Source organism: Pyrgilauda ruficollis, unplaced genomic scaffold (assembly GCF_017590135.1).
Source record: "Pyrgilauda ruficollis isolate IOZ18807 unplaced genomic scaffold, ASM1759013v1 scaffold16, whole genome shotgun sequence".
Classification (NCBI taxonomy): Eukaryota; Metazoa; Chordata; class Aves; order Passeriformes; family Passeridae; genus Pyrgilauda; species Pyrgilauda ruficollis.
The window spans coordinates 11,661,783-11,678,381 of record NW_024514764.1 but is presented as its reverse complement, the minus strand read 5'-3'; the positions used below and the strand labels follow the sequence as shown (position 1 = coordinate 11,678,381).

General features: G+C 40.6%; 1 protein-coding gene across 1 annotated transcript in view; it reads left to right on the top strand.

Moving 5' to 3' along the window:
* The window catches only part of RBFOX1 (RNA binding fox-1 homolog 1), a 1,143,576-nt gene that overhangs the window by 123,913 nt on the left and 1,003,064 nt on the right, over positions 1–16,599 (top strand). Inside the window, exon 2 of the mRNA XM_041462423.1 lies at positions 1,304–1,363. Within this exon, the coding sequence (XP_041318357.1) occupies positions 1,304–1,363 (60 nt within the window). The remainder of the gene's footprint in view (positions 1–1,303; positions 1,364–16,599) is intronic.

Here is a 16,599-nt window from a genome sequence, read left to right as displayed (position 1 = left end):
TATCTATTTATACCTTGTGAAATCTGTTTGTTGGCACTTCCTGTGAAGAGGATGGTGCTTGCAATGGCTAAATTGAATGGACAGTGAGGGATATTCTGATTTATACAGTTCAGAGACTTGGGGATACTCAGGGTGAAGGATGGAGAATTACTACCAGCTCCCTGAAATATGATCTGTCTCTTGGGTCATAGCACATCTCCTATAAATAGAGGCTTTAGAAGCTTTATATATGGAGGCATGCTTGATGATGATAATTAAAAGAAGTTTATAGCAGTTACTCTGCTGTCTTGGATAGATAGGCCTCAATTTCAGCTTATCAGACTTTAATTCCCAGACAATAGGGGGAACTGTGTAGCTTGGCTTGCCATGTAAATCTGATCTTTATTGACAGGGATGGCATGACAAGAGGAGGCCAGCCCTGGGAGACCTTTTCAAAATACAAATATGAGTGTAATGGCTGTGTTCATTAGGGAAGAGGCAAGAATTTGGTGTGCTAACTCTTTCTAACGTATCCTTTTAAAATCAGAACTGTTTCAATCACTGCCCTGAATCTATTGCATCTCTGTTTAGACACTCTGGCACTTCTCTCAGCTGTTAAAATCCCCTCCAAACCTTCGTTCCTGTATTGCAGTAACAGCAGAGTACTCAGCTTGTTCTCATGCCCAAGCCCCAAAGTTGTGACTTGTGGAATGCCAGCTGGGCTGTAGGAGAAGCTTCCTGAGGGGTAGAGAATAAGGAATTTTACATTGCTTTAGGGTGGACCTAGATGGAGATGTGACACAAGAATGGTGAGCCAGCATAGCCATGGGCCTGCCTCTTGCACAGCCTGTGCTGCAGGGCTTTGGAACATCATTTACAGGGCTGTTGCTAAGCAGGAAATAAACCATGGTCCCTGTGATGGGATGGAGAGTCATTTGTCATCAGATGAGAGAATTTTGAGGGGCTGAGAAACTGTCACCCAAATCTCATGTGCAGGACTGGTTCAGGAAGTGCAATGGAGCTCTCCCCCAAGTTTCTGAAAGTCAGAAATCCTGTCCTTCCCACCCCACTGCCTTCCAAAAGAGACATCAGGCTGCTGCCTTCCTTGGGGATCATTATGGTAAAACAAAAAAGTGTGTAATTTCGTCAAAAGGGTCTAAGGCACAAGATGAACAGCAATGAAAATCTCCATAATCAAATGTTGTACTAGTGGCACCTCTGAGTCTAATCCTTGTGGTGCCCAATATTGGTCTGTATTCCTGATATGTAAAGTGCCATCTATTATCTTTAATCTGACTATTTTTCCCCCCTTTTCTCTTTTCAGGACTATAAATCTGATGTTATGACTCTGGTTTCCAGTGCCAAGAACAGTCCTCAAGGTCCAGTAAGTAAAGCATTTTGCTGAAGAGATTAGATTTTGAAACTGAATTTAGATCTTCTTTTAAATTGCTTCAGTCATTAATCACTGGCACTAACTCTTACCTGTGACGCCTTGCTGCTTTTGAAGTGACTGCACTTGAATTGGCTTAAATGCTCTTTAATATGTGAATATATAGTACAGGGAATATCTGTCTTAGCAAAGAGAGGCCAAGTGATTAGAATTGTTGCAACTGGGTTCATGAATAGCCCCGTGGTTCTCTCTTGTGTGCTACAAACTGTGTCACCCGCACACTCAGACTGGGCTCCAAGCTGTGTCACTGCTCTGCAGGGGCAGGATAAAACCAGAGGGAATGGGGGTGTGGGGTATGCCGCTTCTTTTTCCCCGGCTAGCTGATGTTGAGAGTGAGGGGCGGCAGTTTTTCCCCCTGGAGCTCCTTGAATCCCAGTTGTCAGTCAATTCGGTGCAGTATAAAACACAGGCAGCGCACACGGGTCCCAGGGAAACTTTATTTGATGGTGTTTCTTCCCCTCTTTCTTCCTGGGCCCCAATTAGGGGGCCAACAAAGACTAATATCTCAGGGGAAAGGCAGGGGCAGACCCAACTTCCAACAAATCAGGAGAGTTGGGAGTAAAAACCTAGGCGGGGAATAACAGTAGTGAACAAATAAACTACCAAAGAAAAAAAACAGTTTAGGAAATGGGATAAAGTTTGGAGAAATAGAAACTAGAAACTAGCCGATGACATTTCTGGGAAAAGGGTGGAGACAAAAGAAAAACCAGCACCAAGGAAAACTACTAAATCACAAATCAAACCATAGACCTACTGTTAAAACAAAAAGCACGATACAACAGGGGTACCACTGGAAGCACTTCTGTAATTCCATGTTATAGTGAGGAGGACAGGTACAAAAAGAGAAAACAGAAGTTCAGGTGAGTTCAGAGCCATGCAAGAGCAAAGCATCCACAAGGGCAAGGCCCCTGCTGGCTTGGAAACAGGGCTGGACCAAAAGGAATCTTTCTCCTGGCCTAAAGGTTGGCTATAGCCTAACCTACCCTGTGTCTGCATGCTCCATGTTCTGTATAATATCCCATTTTGGCAGGAAATGTGTACCCCAAACCAAGGTTATGCTGAGGTGCTATGGATTTACAGCCCCTGTCTGATTTACGCAGGGCTGGTGATAATCAGTGGGGGCTGATGTCACTCAGAGTTAATCATTCATTGCAGTAAAGATCCTTTAATATTTTTTTGTCTCTCTAAAGCAGTAATATTGTGCTACAGGGCCTTTCCAAGTGCCTCTCCTTGGATAGTGCGAGAAATTGAAATGATGTCACTCTGTGAACACTTAGTTTGGGTATTTCCCCCCCTCTTTTTCTAATTATCTAATCTGTATCCCCTCAGACTCGAGACTGTAGGAGTGTGGAGTTATGCCAGAATAAGGAAGTAGTATTTTGAATGTTCAGCAACCCCCTTCTCCCTGTTTGCAGGCATGATTAATGCTGTTTTAAACATGAACATCAAACACTAACAGTTCCCTGAAAGGAGGAGGTGGCTGGACCTTCTCCAAATGAACACTGTCTTTCAGTTGGAAATCTCTGGCTTGGAAACTGCTTAGTCACACCAACGGAAATACAAAAATATCTTGAAAAGTGAAAATGTATACAAGAGGGTTTTAGCTTCTCTGATGATTTGACAGGATCTTTTTTTTTACACCATATAGTAGGTTTTGGAAGAATATCTTTCAATAATTCTTCCTGCACTGACACTTCTTGCTGGAACATTTTGCTACACAAAGTCACAGCCTTTCTGTTAGTTTGGCAAAAGTTGACTTTGGGAATGATGTTCTGAGAGGTGGAGGTTTATTTTTAGAAACTTGGTTTTTTGTGCTTCATATATTTGCATCGAAATTAGGTTTGTGTCAGTTAAAAAGGAATATTTTGAAGAATGATGTAGTGTTTCTCTGGCTGAATATGTTCTCTAAAGTAAAAAATGTTTTTACAAGTGCAGAACAAGATTTGATGAACACCTGTCATTTTGTACTGAGAGGGTGGGGGCTTTGCTGAATTTCTTGGTCAAACTGTCTCAGGGAGTTCTATTTTTCTTTTTGTTTTTCCCCTGTGATTGAATCCTTTTGTTGTCTGTAGCAAAATGTCCTCAGACGTTGAAGTAGTGACTTAACAAACAAGATTTCAATTGTCTTCCTTGAGCCTCAGTAGCTTGGACTTTAATTATTTTTTGCTTATTTTTGAGTGATGGAAAGAGTTCTAAAGGCACTTTTAGCAGTGCATTTTAATGTATTGAAGAGGGTTGTGATGGAAAGAGGAAAAGGTTTCCTGTTTTCCATGATATTTCTTATGCCACACTACAATGGCATAAAAATAATGAGTTAGGAGTTGAGCTTATTGCTCTTGAAATTACACTGTCTCTGTTGTTGCTTGGAAAATTGTTTGTTGTGATGGATGAGGAGGAATACGTAGATTTTTCAAGTGTGTTGCCAGATCATTGCTTATAGAACAGTCTGGTAATAAAAGGAGAGTTGACAGATGAGAATTCAAATGGACCTGAGAACGAATTATTGAATAATGCCCCAGTTCCAGGGTCTGAAAAGCTTATTTCCAGGGTTTTTTTCTTTTTTTAAATAATTGTTGGCTGCTTTTCCTGCTCTTAGTGACAGATCCTATATGAAAGTCTAATGCAGCTCAATCTCAGGCTGAATTCACTTGTGTGTTACATCACTGAGACTGCATGGAAAGGGTTGGAGTCACTGTGATATAAAACTCCAGCAGGGAGTCAGATCTATCAAACTTCATGTTTCCTGATAGCTGGAGCTGCCTAATAGATTGTTTGTTAAATAATTCAAGATGTTTTCATTAAGCTGAGTGATTGAGTCTTTTAAAGCCTTTCTTTTGTTCTTAAATCTCATCAGGCAGTTGGTTGTACCTGCAGAGCTAAGAAAATCTAACTGAAGGAATTATTACTGGAAGCTTTGGGAAGTTGTTAAATTAAACACTGTGCCACACCATGGAGGGATGGATTTGGGCTGGATCCTTGGATTTGTGTTCCTTTTTCTTCTGGTTTCCTCTAAGTGCTGCACTCTTCTATGTGCAGCTTCACAGTCTTTCTTAGGCTGCTTTAAATTCTCCTTCCTGCTTATTAAAGGTTTATGTTTTCTAAAGTGACTTTGCTTTTCCCCTAGTCTCCATTTCTCCCATTCTTGTCTATATATTGATATTGGATAACAAATATCATGTACTGTTTTTTAATCAAGAAATGTTGAGAAGAGGTAGTGGGAGTAAAATAGGACTCTTCAGGGTAATTCAGGAGGGACAATAATGATTTTTGCTGAGAAATAAAATCGCTGCAAGAATTGCTGCTTGTGATCTGAATAGAAATGTGATAGTACCTGAAATTACTTCATCGCTACTGCTGCTTCAGGAGGGATATCTATTAGCTGAGGATAATGACTTGCAAAAAAAAAAAAAAGGTGTACTTCTTTAAATTTCAGATTCCTATTGAATGGAATGTGTTAGCATTCTTAAAAAAATATTAAATGAATCTGTCACTATCAGGGAGAGAACAAAACAAGTGAAAGCAAATATAAGTCTTCTCTGACCATCATCACAGAGCATTTGGATAACGGGTTGGGTGGGAGGGGAGAGTCTTCTGTGCAGGGGGAGAAGGGAAAGTGCATTGTGCAGGCATCTCAAACAGTAACACAGAGCTGATTTACCATATGCCAATAAAACCAACAAATCTGGGGAATATCTGGCTCAGTTTGGTTTTATTTCTCAAACTCATCCATACTGAAAATGGAAGAAACTATCTCATCTACTGAAAAATAGAGAAAATTCTTTACAGCTCTGTCATGAGGATCAGGGTGGTTTATGATGAATGGAATACAGCATGAGGGGAAAATTTTACCTGCAATGCTTATTGTGGGAAGATTTTGCAAAGTTTTCCATCCAATTACTGATTTGGGAATGCAGGCAGATGAAATGTTGCTGTGTTAATGCACAGCAGATGGGAGAAGTCAGAAGCAGGTACAGAATGCTGAGTTCTGCTCCTTCCACCTCCATCTGCTCACAGTGTTTTGCTCCCATGGTGGTGTGTTTTTATCCCAGCAGAGGAATTGGCCCAATGGCTGGAGGTCACAGCCATTATTCCATATATTATGGAGAATATTTCCACATGGAAATGTCTCATTGAAAATACTCCAGTATCATTTAAATGATGAGACAGTGTTACTATTAGTGGTTGTATAGGGAAAATCCTCAAATTGGAAATGTTACTTAGTGACGAATGAAGTTAGGACAAACCAGTTATTCTTAGATTCAAACTCCTGTAATATATTGACCCCTGTTCCACCAGCCTGTACTTGTGTGTTGTTATTAAATCAGGTGCTGAATGTTGTTTATCAGAGTTAACCTTGCCTGGAGTGGTAATGGTGTGGTGTCTACAGAGCTGGAGCTGATTTATTATTCGTAGAGAAGCAGATCTCCAGGATAAGTTGACACAGTTGAGGTTTTGAGCTTTTCATTGATTAAAATTGAGTCAGGTGTCATCTTTTCTGGCAGGGGAGATGAAACTAAGAAATTGCCCTGTTCTCCAGCCTTCCTTCATTTCACCATTAGAGATTCTTCTGTGTTAGTTCTTTAGCTGAAGAGGTGAGAGACTAAATAAAATAAGAATAAACAATTTCCAATAGCAGGAAATTCAAGTGCTAACAAGCAGGTGAATCCAGAGAGCTGCTGAAATGCCAGGTATGGTTTGATAAAAGATTCTTGAATACTCATCATTGTGGTATGGAAAGAAAAGCTGGAGTTGGACAGCAGCTGTACACAGAGACACAAGACATGTCTAAAGAAGAAATGGAGTTCTTTTAAAAGGAATTGCAGAAAAAGCAAAGGAGAAAACCAAAAGCCTTCGCTGCTGTTAGTAATCAGATTTTGGTACTTCTAAATACTGGAATTCAGTAGGCTTTCGGGGAGGGTCTTGTGAGCATGCTCATAATCTAAGAATAAATGGATGGAGATGAAGAAAAAGCAGGAAAAGGCAGTGTCTGCCCCAGAGTTGTATGAAAGGTGAGCAGAAGTTGATGTTCATCACTGCCAGCAGGACTAAACTGGTTGTAGGGTGCAGTGTGCTCCCAGAGATGGATGGAGAGACTGTAACAAACAGGGCATAAAAATCCATTTCGTGTAGCACTTCTGTAATTTCTGCTTGCGTCATCCAAGTGAGACTAAAGGGGAAGTGATCACTTTGCTTTGCATGGTCTTTGAATCTTAGTTTTCAGTCAGGTTTTATGAAAATATGCTATTGGGAGAATAAATGAATACAATTATTGATTTGCATAACAGCTTGCACAGCAAGACTCTTAACCATCAAACCAGGTCTGTTCAGCTGTGCTGTAGGAATCACATCCCATTCACTTTGTTACTTTCATTTGTCTTAGAGGCAGATAAATCAATGCATCATTAAAACAGAAAGTATTTCTAGTTCAGATAGTATTTTTAAATTTTTTCTTTTGCATTTTAGCCATATTAACAGCATTTGTAAATTACTAATACCCAGAATTTGAAAAGAAAACAAAACCAAGCAAACAAACACCACACTCAAAAACCTGCTTCTGGAATCCAACAATAAAAATTTTGGAGAACTCTAATAAGAATCAGAATTTCTATTTATTTTATTTCTATTTTATTTTTATTTTATTATTTTAATAAATAAAATTATTATATTTCATTAGATTAGATTATATTACAGTATCATATTATAATATTATACGATTATATTATTATATTATTACATTATATTCTTGTATAATATAGTTATATAAAATTATTATGTTATTATACTATATAATTATATTTTATTTATATACTTATATTGGTTCTATTTTTACTAATATTTTATTTCTAATTTATTTTTACTTAATTTTATATAATTATATTTTATATAATTTAAATTTATTTAATTTAATTTATATATCAGGATGAGGGATATAAATTAGAGTTACCCCTCCCAATGCTCCCTCTTAACAGCAGTGCTGTCACTTGGACAATCACAGTGTGATGTGCATTACGGGCAAGTTTATGGGATAAATCTTGTGAATTCCAACAGGACGGGATGCGGGGAGCAAGGCAGGAGTTGGTGTTTGCTCAGCTGAGGTCTCGGCAGGGCGCTGGCCGAGCCCTGGGCACCGGGAGGTGCCGGGGATGCTCGGGATGCAGGAGGCATCAGGAGATGCAGAGCGCGATGCCAAGGTGCCACCTAGTGACAGCCGGCGGCAAACCGCGCCGCCAGGGACCGCGCTGCTGCTGGGCACCGCTCTGCAGAGCACGAACCCGGCCGCTGGCACGGCACTCACACGGTGGGTTTGTGAACCCGGCCACAGGCACGGCACTCACACGGTGGGTTTGTGAACCCAGCCACAGGCACGGCACTCACACGGTGGGTTTGTGAACCCGGCCACAGGCACGGCACTCACACGGTGGGTTTGTGAACCCGGCCGCTGGCACGGCACTCACAGGGTGGGTTTGTGAACCCAGCCACAGGCACGGCACTCACAAGGAGGATTTTTAAATCCAGCCACAGGCACGGCACTCAGAAGTCGGGTTTTTCTGAAAATGGTTTGCACTCCACTGAGCTTGTGTTAGTGTGGGACCATGTGCTCAGTGCCCTGGCTCTGGGTTTGCTGTGCCAGGGCAGGCACTGCCCCTGCTGCCTCTCGACTCACCCCAGCTCCCCAAAATGTGGGTTTGGTCAGTTTGATGCAGTGGTGCTCTCATCTGGCAGAGGACAGATGTAATAATGGTAGAAGAGAAGCTTTTTGAATATAGAGCATTTGAAGTTTTGATTTTTAAAACAACCTAGATTCATTGAAACTTGTGATTATTTGTAGGATTTTTCCTGTTCATTATTGAAAGAAAGATGTTATTTTAAAATTCCTGCTTAAAAATATCATAAAACGTCTGGGGTTTATTGTTGGTAATTTTTTTTTTTACTTTTGCAGGGAAAGTACCAGTTTGACAGAGACTGAAATGAGCTGCCACGTGCAATGGTCTGTGTTTTTTGCTGATAATAGATGTGGTTTGCTTAGAGAGAGTCAAATCTGGGAAAAATCACATCTGAGGCAGTTTAATTTTGTTCCAGAACTAATCTTTATTGTGGGTTAAGTGGGAGTGTGCAGTGAAAGTGTCTTATTGGCCATATTAGCACAAGTGTAGAGGAAAATATTCCTGTCTGTATAAATGTCAGATGATGGGAGCTTTTACAGGATAGAATTTTGACATCTGAGAGTTCAAGTCAGCAAAGTCCAGCACATCTCAGGTTCCTCTGGTAAATGGCTGTAACCACCCTCTTCTTATTTACTTAGCAGAGAACAGGATGTGCTGATTGTCAGTGCACTTCCCAAAAGTGGGAGTGTGTACAAAAGGGGAGATGGCTGAAGGGGTGATTGGTTAAATGTCCTCACATCACAGAGCACTTGGATATTCTTCACGTGAAGCATGTGAACACTCTGCTGGGGAAAGGTCAAAGCATTTGCTTGGAGCATTTTAGCAGGAATCTCTGAGCCCCAGAATAAAGATTTGTGGGAACCTGTTTAAATAGACACATCTGTGTTTGGATATTTGAAACAGAAATGCAAATTATATGCAATAATTAAGAAAAATTTGCAATTACCACACGTGGGGATTCTGGCAGTCTGACTGTATTAAGGATGAAGACCAAACAGCTGAAAATAGTGGGATATTGATCTCCTCCCTTGGCTGTTTGTGTCCTTCCTCGGGAGCTGTGAAGGAAGTATTTGTGCTGAGGGACAGATTGCTTCTGAGGAGATGGCTAAACATCCATTTAATGCAGAATACTATTAAAAAAATGCAGGAAGAAATAAGCTCCCCAAAGCAATCTGTAGTATTGATGCTTTTAAAAAAGGAAGGGGTTATGAGAGTAATTGAAGCAATTGCAAGTTCTGCCTGTTGCTCATCAGTGTTTTCCAATTTACATCCTAAGAAAACTGCCAGTAATTTCCTGCCTAAGTAAGATGGAAAGTGTTGTTAAGAGCACAACAGTGGTTGTTCTTGGTGAGAGTATTGTGCATGATGTTTTATTCCAGTGGGGCCAGATATTATGAACATTTAAGAACTAGCAGATGTGCAAGGATCTTTATTGTGGTCCTAAATTTCCCCAAATGTAATGGCTTGTTGGAAATTTCCATTTTTGCCTTTAATAACCTCTAATAAATATTCCTCCTAAGTTTTTCTCTAAATCGGTTTTGAACCTGCACATTTTTTGGCATTTGAAGTATTTTTAATTCTGTCTTTTGATCACTCTGCTGTATGGGGCTTCTCTCTCCTTGGGGAACTTAAAAGTTTTTTACTACTACAATTTTTGCCACTGTTTTATTTTAAATTTATACACAACAGTGGAAGAAATCTGCTGGTTTTTCTTCTATGTATACAAAAAGCCATAGCAGAATAATTCAGAATTACAGTCTGTATCTAAGTGTCTGTTTAATGCCACATGATTTTTGATTATGTAAAAGCCACTGAAAACTCTCCCATGAGTGAGTTGCCAGTGGAATGTTTATGGTGAGTTATAGCTGTTACTAATGCCAAATATTGTCAGAGTAAACTGTGGGTTTGATTAAACAGTTCTATAATGATGCTATCAAGGCCTCAAGCATCTGAAATATGGAAAACAAATGTGTGAAAGTACCAGCAAAGAGAAGAGTAAAACTGTGAGGCCTGAAGTAGATGTGCCAGAGTGTGGGTGTTTGTTATTTCATCTTCATTAATAAAACACTTCATGAGCACAGCAACAAAATGTGAGTCACTGACATGACGGCAAGGAAATGGGACTTGAAAGAAATTGAAATCTGATCCAAGAATCCCCAGACAACAGGAATGGGTTGTGATGTTCTTTTACAATATGGGAGAGAGCTTGAAATACCTGCTTTGAAACTTTTTCGTTTTATAAATGGAGTCACAACTCTAATATTGCTGGAAAATTCCTTACCTACAACTGGGCAACAGATCTAACTCCCAAATGAATGTTTAAACCAACAACTGGTGAAGCGAAGGATTAACAGAGGAGTTTCAATAAATGGGGTGTAGAGCAGTGAGATGAGACTGAAAACCAGAATTACCCCCTTGGAGAGGGAGTTTGTCCCAGGAAGACAAGCTCACGTGGGCTCCAGCTGCACCTCGAGCAGTGCTTTGGCTCTGGGTCAGTGTGAGGGTTTTCAGGTGAAAACATCAGCGGAGAAGAGAAATAAATACACAGGGGAAAACCACATCCGTGTGCCTCACAAGTAAACATTTTCTCTGTTACCTCCACTGACATAAATATCTGAAGTGTTGAAAATCCATTCTAGTATTCACAATGCCTGTTTGCTCATTAAATGAATTCATTCCTACAGAATACTGGGATGAATAATAAATATTGAATTGAACTCCTGGTAGCATCATATACTGTGGCTAATCTTCCCCCTCAGCTCACTGGGAGAGTGCAGGTGTAAATGTTAATTAAACTTAAGTCAAATTATCTTTTTAAGCTGTCAGAACAAGTTTTTCCTCTTTCAATCAAACAACACTGTTTTCATCTTTTTAGTACAAAATATAGAATTGGTGTTTTTAAATGTAAAAGGTAATATTTTTATTTATCAATGAAATTATAATAATTCTTTACCCTAACTGGGGGAGAAGAGTCAATGTTTTGACAGAAGTCTTAATAGGTGCCACACACACACAAAAAAAAAAGGCAAATATTTTCAATTTTTTATTATTATTTCCTGCTTTCTGCTTTTTCAAATCAAGCTCCATGCAGAAATCTATTGTTTGCAGCACTTTATTTAAAGACAGAAGGTCAGCTGACCCATTTACCGCCTGTATCCTTTGGATTTTTTATATTTATAATAGAATTATGGACAGAAAAGAACTTGCCATGTAACAACATATATCTAGTGTCAGGGTTTAGGTGAGTTTAGGTGACTTTTTCTCCGTTTTTTGTAGGGCAGGTGCAGCATTATCACCATGAGCTGGGCTGGGGCTGCTGCTGCTCTGGGAATTGTCCCCCAGGGTCAAGGGACACAAACTCACAGTGCCAGCACAGAGCACTTGAATCCCAGAATTTTCCCAGGCACAGAAAACTCCCAGTGTTGCTTTTCAGGGGAATTGCTCTGAGTGTTCCCTGCACAGCTCCTGGAGCTGGATCTGTTACAGCCCAAGGTCCAGGCCAAGTGCAGCCCAGCAGGATTGGGAACATCCCACTGGAGAGGGGGAATTTGAGTGCTGTGCCTGCCTCAAGCATTCTTCAATCCTAAATATTCAATATTTAAATATATTCCGAAGAGTAGAAGCCCTGTTTTTCTTTACCTGCCTCTGTGTGTGAGAAATGCCCCTTTTGTGTGTGATTTTGGTGAATGACCCCAGCAGCAGATGTTAACTTTGATGAAGTGTTTGTGAAAGACACATTTGTAGCCTTCAGGTGTTATGTCTCTAATACCTTAAAAATATTTTAAGGCTACACTGTGTGCCTGCTGTTAATGTTAATTTCTGGAGTCTTTTTATCTTTTCTCCCGGGTCCTAAATATGTCTCTATGAATTCCTTTAGCCCTGAGCTGACATCTCTCTTCTTCTCAGTTAAAAGTACATTTATTCACTTGAAAGAATGGGGACAGAGCCATTGTCACATACGTATTTCCTATATTCTCTCATTAAAACTCAGGTAGAAGCCAGGCATGTTTGGATATTCTCTATCCTAGCATGTAGCCAAGGGCCTTTTACTGCTCTATACAAATTGCACAGCTTTTATATGTTATAGGAAAAAATATCTTAGATAAAAAAGTGATTTGTTGCATCTATGCAACTGGGCTCTGTGCAAGGGCAGCCAGTGCTTCTTGTTTTATGGAAATATGGCACTAAATCTTCCAAGTTCTCATTAAGACTACTGAAAGAACTGTTGTGGTTCACACTGTGGTGATGGGTCACTGTAAAAAGGAGTCATGATTGGTGATTTTTGTGGTATTTGTGGTCATCTGGAAGAAAGTAGAGCCATTTAGAGAACAAAGCCTCTGTGCTCTTGTGTGTCATGAAATCCTACAAACCCATGGGTGTCATCTCTCCACACCTGTTAACCAGGTAACCCTTTTGGTCATGATTTGGGGTTACAAAAAGTAAATTACTCTTCATGACAAAACCATGGAATGACTATCCAGTCTCAGGGATGCTTACATCTCAGAATTCCACCCATTTGAGCCATCAATACACTGGCAAACGGCATCTCTTCCCTCAGGTTCATCTGTGTGAGAAGTGTTTTATGAAAAAGCAAATGTTGAAAAAACAGCTATTTGTAAAGGACCTAAGATGCATCTGCTCTGCTTTAGGGTCATGGGCTTTGTTCAAGTGGGCTTGTGATCTGTTTTCTACTCAGGGTTCAGTCTTTCTGAATATTTCCCCTTTCCTGAGGCCTCTGCTAGGAAGTGCTTTTTGAACAGAACAAGGCAGATGAACAGTTTACAACTTCATTCATTGAGCCAGATAAGGCAGCTTTCCATACTTGTATTTTTCCCCTTTTAAAAGTAAGTTGGAATTAATATTTTATTTTTCATAGGAAGAGTTATATGTGTCCCTGAGCCAAAACTAACAACCAAATCTGATGAGGGAGAGCCCTTCTGCTTTTAAAATGCTGGTCTCAGCGTTCTGGGTTGTCCAAGGCATGTGTTAATGCAGAGGTATTTGCTCTCTAGACCTGCAGGCATCAGGAGAAGTTCTGCTTGATAATCAGAGCACAGTGTCAGTGTTTCCTGCACATCCTTGTGTTATCTGTGCATTATTAGCAGTTTCTGAGCTGGTGCATGACTGATTTCTCTGTGCATCTGATATCCATGTGCTGCTCTGCCCACCCCATCCTGCTGTGGAGCAGATGCTTATTCCTCTCTGCAGCACCCGAGTCACAAAGATGGCATTTGCCAGGATTATCCCAGGTTCCTCTGAAAAGCTGTGGAATTAATTAATTTTCTTTGTTTAGGAAGCTGGCCAGTGCATAAAGAACAGGGTGAAATGTCCCATTAGCACTTGTTTAGGAGTTGTAAGACAAACCCCTCTGCACAAAAAGACCAGCCAGTTGTGGTGGGAAGTTCCAGCTGAAGGTACTAGAAGTGTACAGAGCACATCTGAAATGAATAGGCTAAATGGAAAGCAGGCAAAAACAGATTAGTAAAGCAAATGGTGGGATTTGTGTTTCTCAAAAGGGAATGTAGTTAAATTCCCGTGCCTCCTTTACAGAAGTGAGCCACAGACAGAAAAGGTTCTGGCACAGACACTGGCTTATCAAAGACTCTGCTTTTTTGGTCTGGCTGCTGCAGCTTCAAAAATCTTATCTGTAGCTGCAACCCAACAGAACCAAACTAAGGCAATACAATGTTTGACTGGGTTTGCAAAGGCCTGGATTTCGTGTGCTCTGTCCAAATAAAGACATCTCTCTTTGGCCTTTGTCCCATTGTGAATGATATAACTGAAAGGGAGGAGTAGAAGTGAAGTGGCTTTGCAGAGGTCCTGTTCTCACATATGGATGCCCTTTCATCTGGGCTCATCCCCCTGAGATTTTCTGTTTTAATTAATTCCTGAGCTGTCTGAGGAATGGTACTGTAAATGGAAGTGAGTTAGCTGAAGTTCAAATCCTAGGAAAACCTAGATTTTTAACATCTTTTTCCACTTCAGCTGCAACAGTATCTTTATGCTATCATGTGGTCTTTGTGTACAAAATCTTGAAAACTTCCTTTATTTTCCCAGGATTAGACAGGGGAACTCAGGTTTCTCAAACTCTCATCTCCAAGTAAAGTGTTTGCCTGTCCCAATGTTGTTATTAGTGTGGTTTTTTGGTCTGTCCACCCCCAGGTTTGGCTGTAGTAATGTAGAATGTACTCCCCAGAATGAACAACTCTGAAATTCCCAGTAATCAGAGTAAAATCCTGTCATTTGACTTCTAACAGCAAGATCTGGTTTCACCAGTTCTGGTTAGCTGTATTAGCAGGTTGGCATAATTTCTACAGGGAAATTTGCTGTCCCCTTAATGATAAATGGAGCTGCTCTCCCTTTACTTAACATGTTCTCCCTGGGGACTATTATGGTGTCAACAGCATTTTGAAAAATTGCTGCAGAAATAATGAGGACAGGGAAGTGTGTTTGTGCCCATTTCATTCATCCACTTCTGTCCCTTTTTCACTTACTCTGCTGCCCTCTCAGTCTTGTCTGCGGCACTTAAAGGAAAGTGCTAGAAGATTTTTTTCCAGTGGTATTTCCCCTGTCTGGTTTTGCTTAGAAATACCAGTTCAAGGTCAGATTAATTGGGATGGGGAGGAAAGATTTTTGTTTCTTGATTTGTAAGAATTTGCACCTGATTATTTTACAGAGCATTTATTTTCATGTGTTGGGTAACCTCTAAATGCTCAGTGCCATCAATTCTGCCAATTGTTCCTCCTTACAAGAGGAAATCACAGAAATGTAACAAGGGAGAAGGAATATGTATTTTCTTTTTGGCCAAACAAAGCAATGCAAATGCAAGATCTTCTTTTCTGAATGTGATGGTGCTTTTTGATAAGACAGAGACACTGTGTGAGGGTCATGTGTATCTTTTTAAAGAGCTTTTTTTGGGCCACTTTAATATTCTGTATTTTTTCAGAACTTTGAAGATTTAGGATTGAGTCCAAGAGCCACAGACTTTCCCAGTGCATGTTGTGCATATACTTAACCTTCAGCTCAGACCCTTTTCCCTCTCTAAGGCCTTCCATTTCAAGCCTTGGAGCTTGTGTTCTGCATATCCCCTATGATCCAAAAAAAGTGCTTTGCTCCTTTTTATGATGCATGGCTCCTGTTTATCCATCACAGTTGTGTTCCAGTAAATCAAGAGTCAGCTGTGGGAAGAGTTTGCTCTCCTCAGGCTCTGTGCCTGTGCTGTTCCAATGCCTGGTGTGCAGCTGGGGATCATTGGGATGACTGGCAAGGGGCTCTGGGGCTCTACAAGCTCCCCAAAAGACACTAATTTCTGATGGCTGACACAGTCTTACAGCAGATTACTAAAGTTATGCAAAATTTGTCACTACGTTGTGTAAGGAGTACGGAGAATTTTTGTTTTGTAGAGTTTTCTACCTGAAGAGCTTCAAATCATTTACTTGAAATCAAAAGATTGACTCATTTGAAAAGGGGATAAGAGCAATGCTGTGGCACAGCGAGCCTTTAGCAGGGGATATTGGAATGCAAACCTTGATGCAAAGACCCCTGCAGCCCCTGGGGTTGGGGTGCTGGGTGGGTGGATGGGGCTGCAGTGGGAGCAGTGCACACTTCAGGGGTGGGGAGGACACAGGCAGGTCACCTCAGGCTTTCCAATTGCATGAGAAATGATGTATTTTAAAGACAGTGTGTTCTCAGCTCAGGGGTTTGATTTGTTCTTTCAGTGTGTTTGTCAGAAGGTGAGCACCTCAAGAAAGGGCTGTGGGCTCTGCTGTGTGTGACTGACAGCATCATTCCCGTGCTCTTGGCCCTGCAGATGTGGAGCAGTGCCTGGGAGCTGGCAGCAAATGTCAGCATCCCCAGATGTGAGATGAGACTTCCCAGCTGCTCCCTGTGTGCTCAGGTGTGCTGCTTATCCTGGGAGCAGCACAAGGGAATGGAACACTCTGGAGCTGCACTGTGGTGATCACAGCTCCAGGTCTGTGAGTCTGGCTGGCCACTCTGGGGTTAGCCTGAGAGATACTGCAAGCATCAGAGACATCATTTCATGGTTGTTGGTTTTTTTGATTGGGGTATTTTTTTTTAATTATTAAATTGGATAAAAGTAAGCGCAGATTCTCATGTTTTAAAGACACTGACAAGTGTTGTTGTACCACTGACCCTAATGAAGCATGTTACACTTTTACCTTTTCAAGGCATGTCACTATTTCCCAATGTCAAACATAACCTTTATAACCAGTAGACAAAGTGAGGACCTTGTAAGACTGGTTATTCTCACCATGCAAATTTCAGAGCCCATTAACAAAATTAGCAATGCAAAAAGGCAAAGTTCAAGGTAAGAAAACAATCCAAGCTTTTCCAAAGGTAAAACTTTGTGTTATTGTGGTCCAGCTATGTGCATAATATTTTTTCTTTGGCTTCTTTTCTCCCTTTAGAATACATTGACATAGAATAGAATGCTATTTATCTAGAAGAAATCAGCCTTTTAGAAGAGAAAGTAATTCTTAGGAC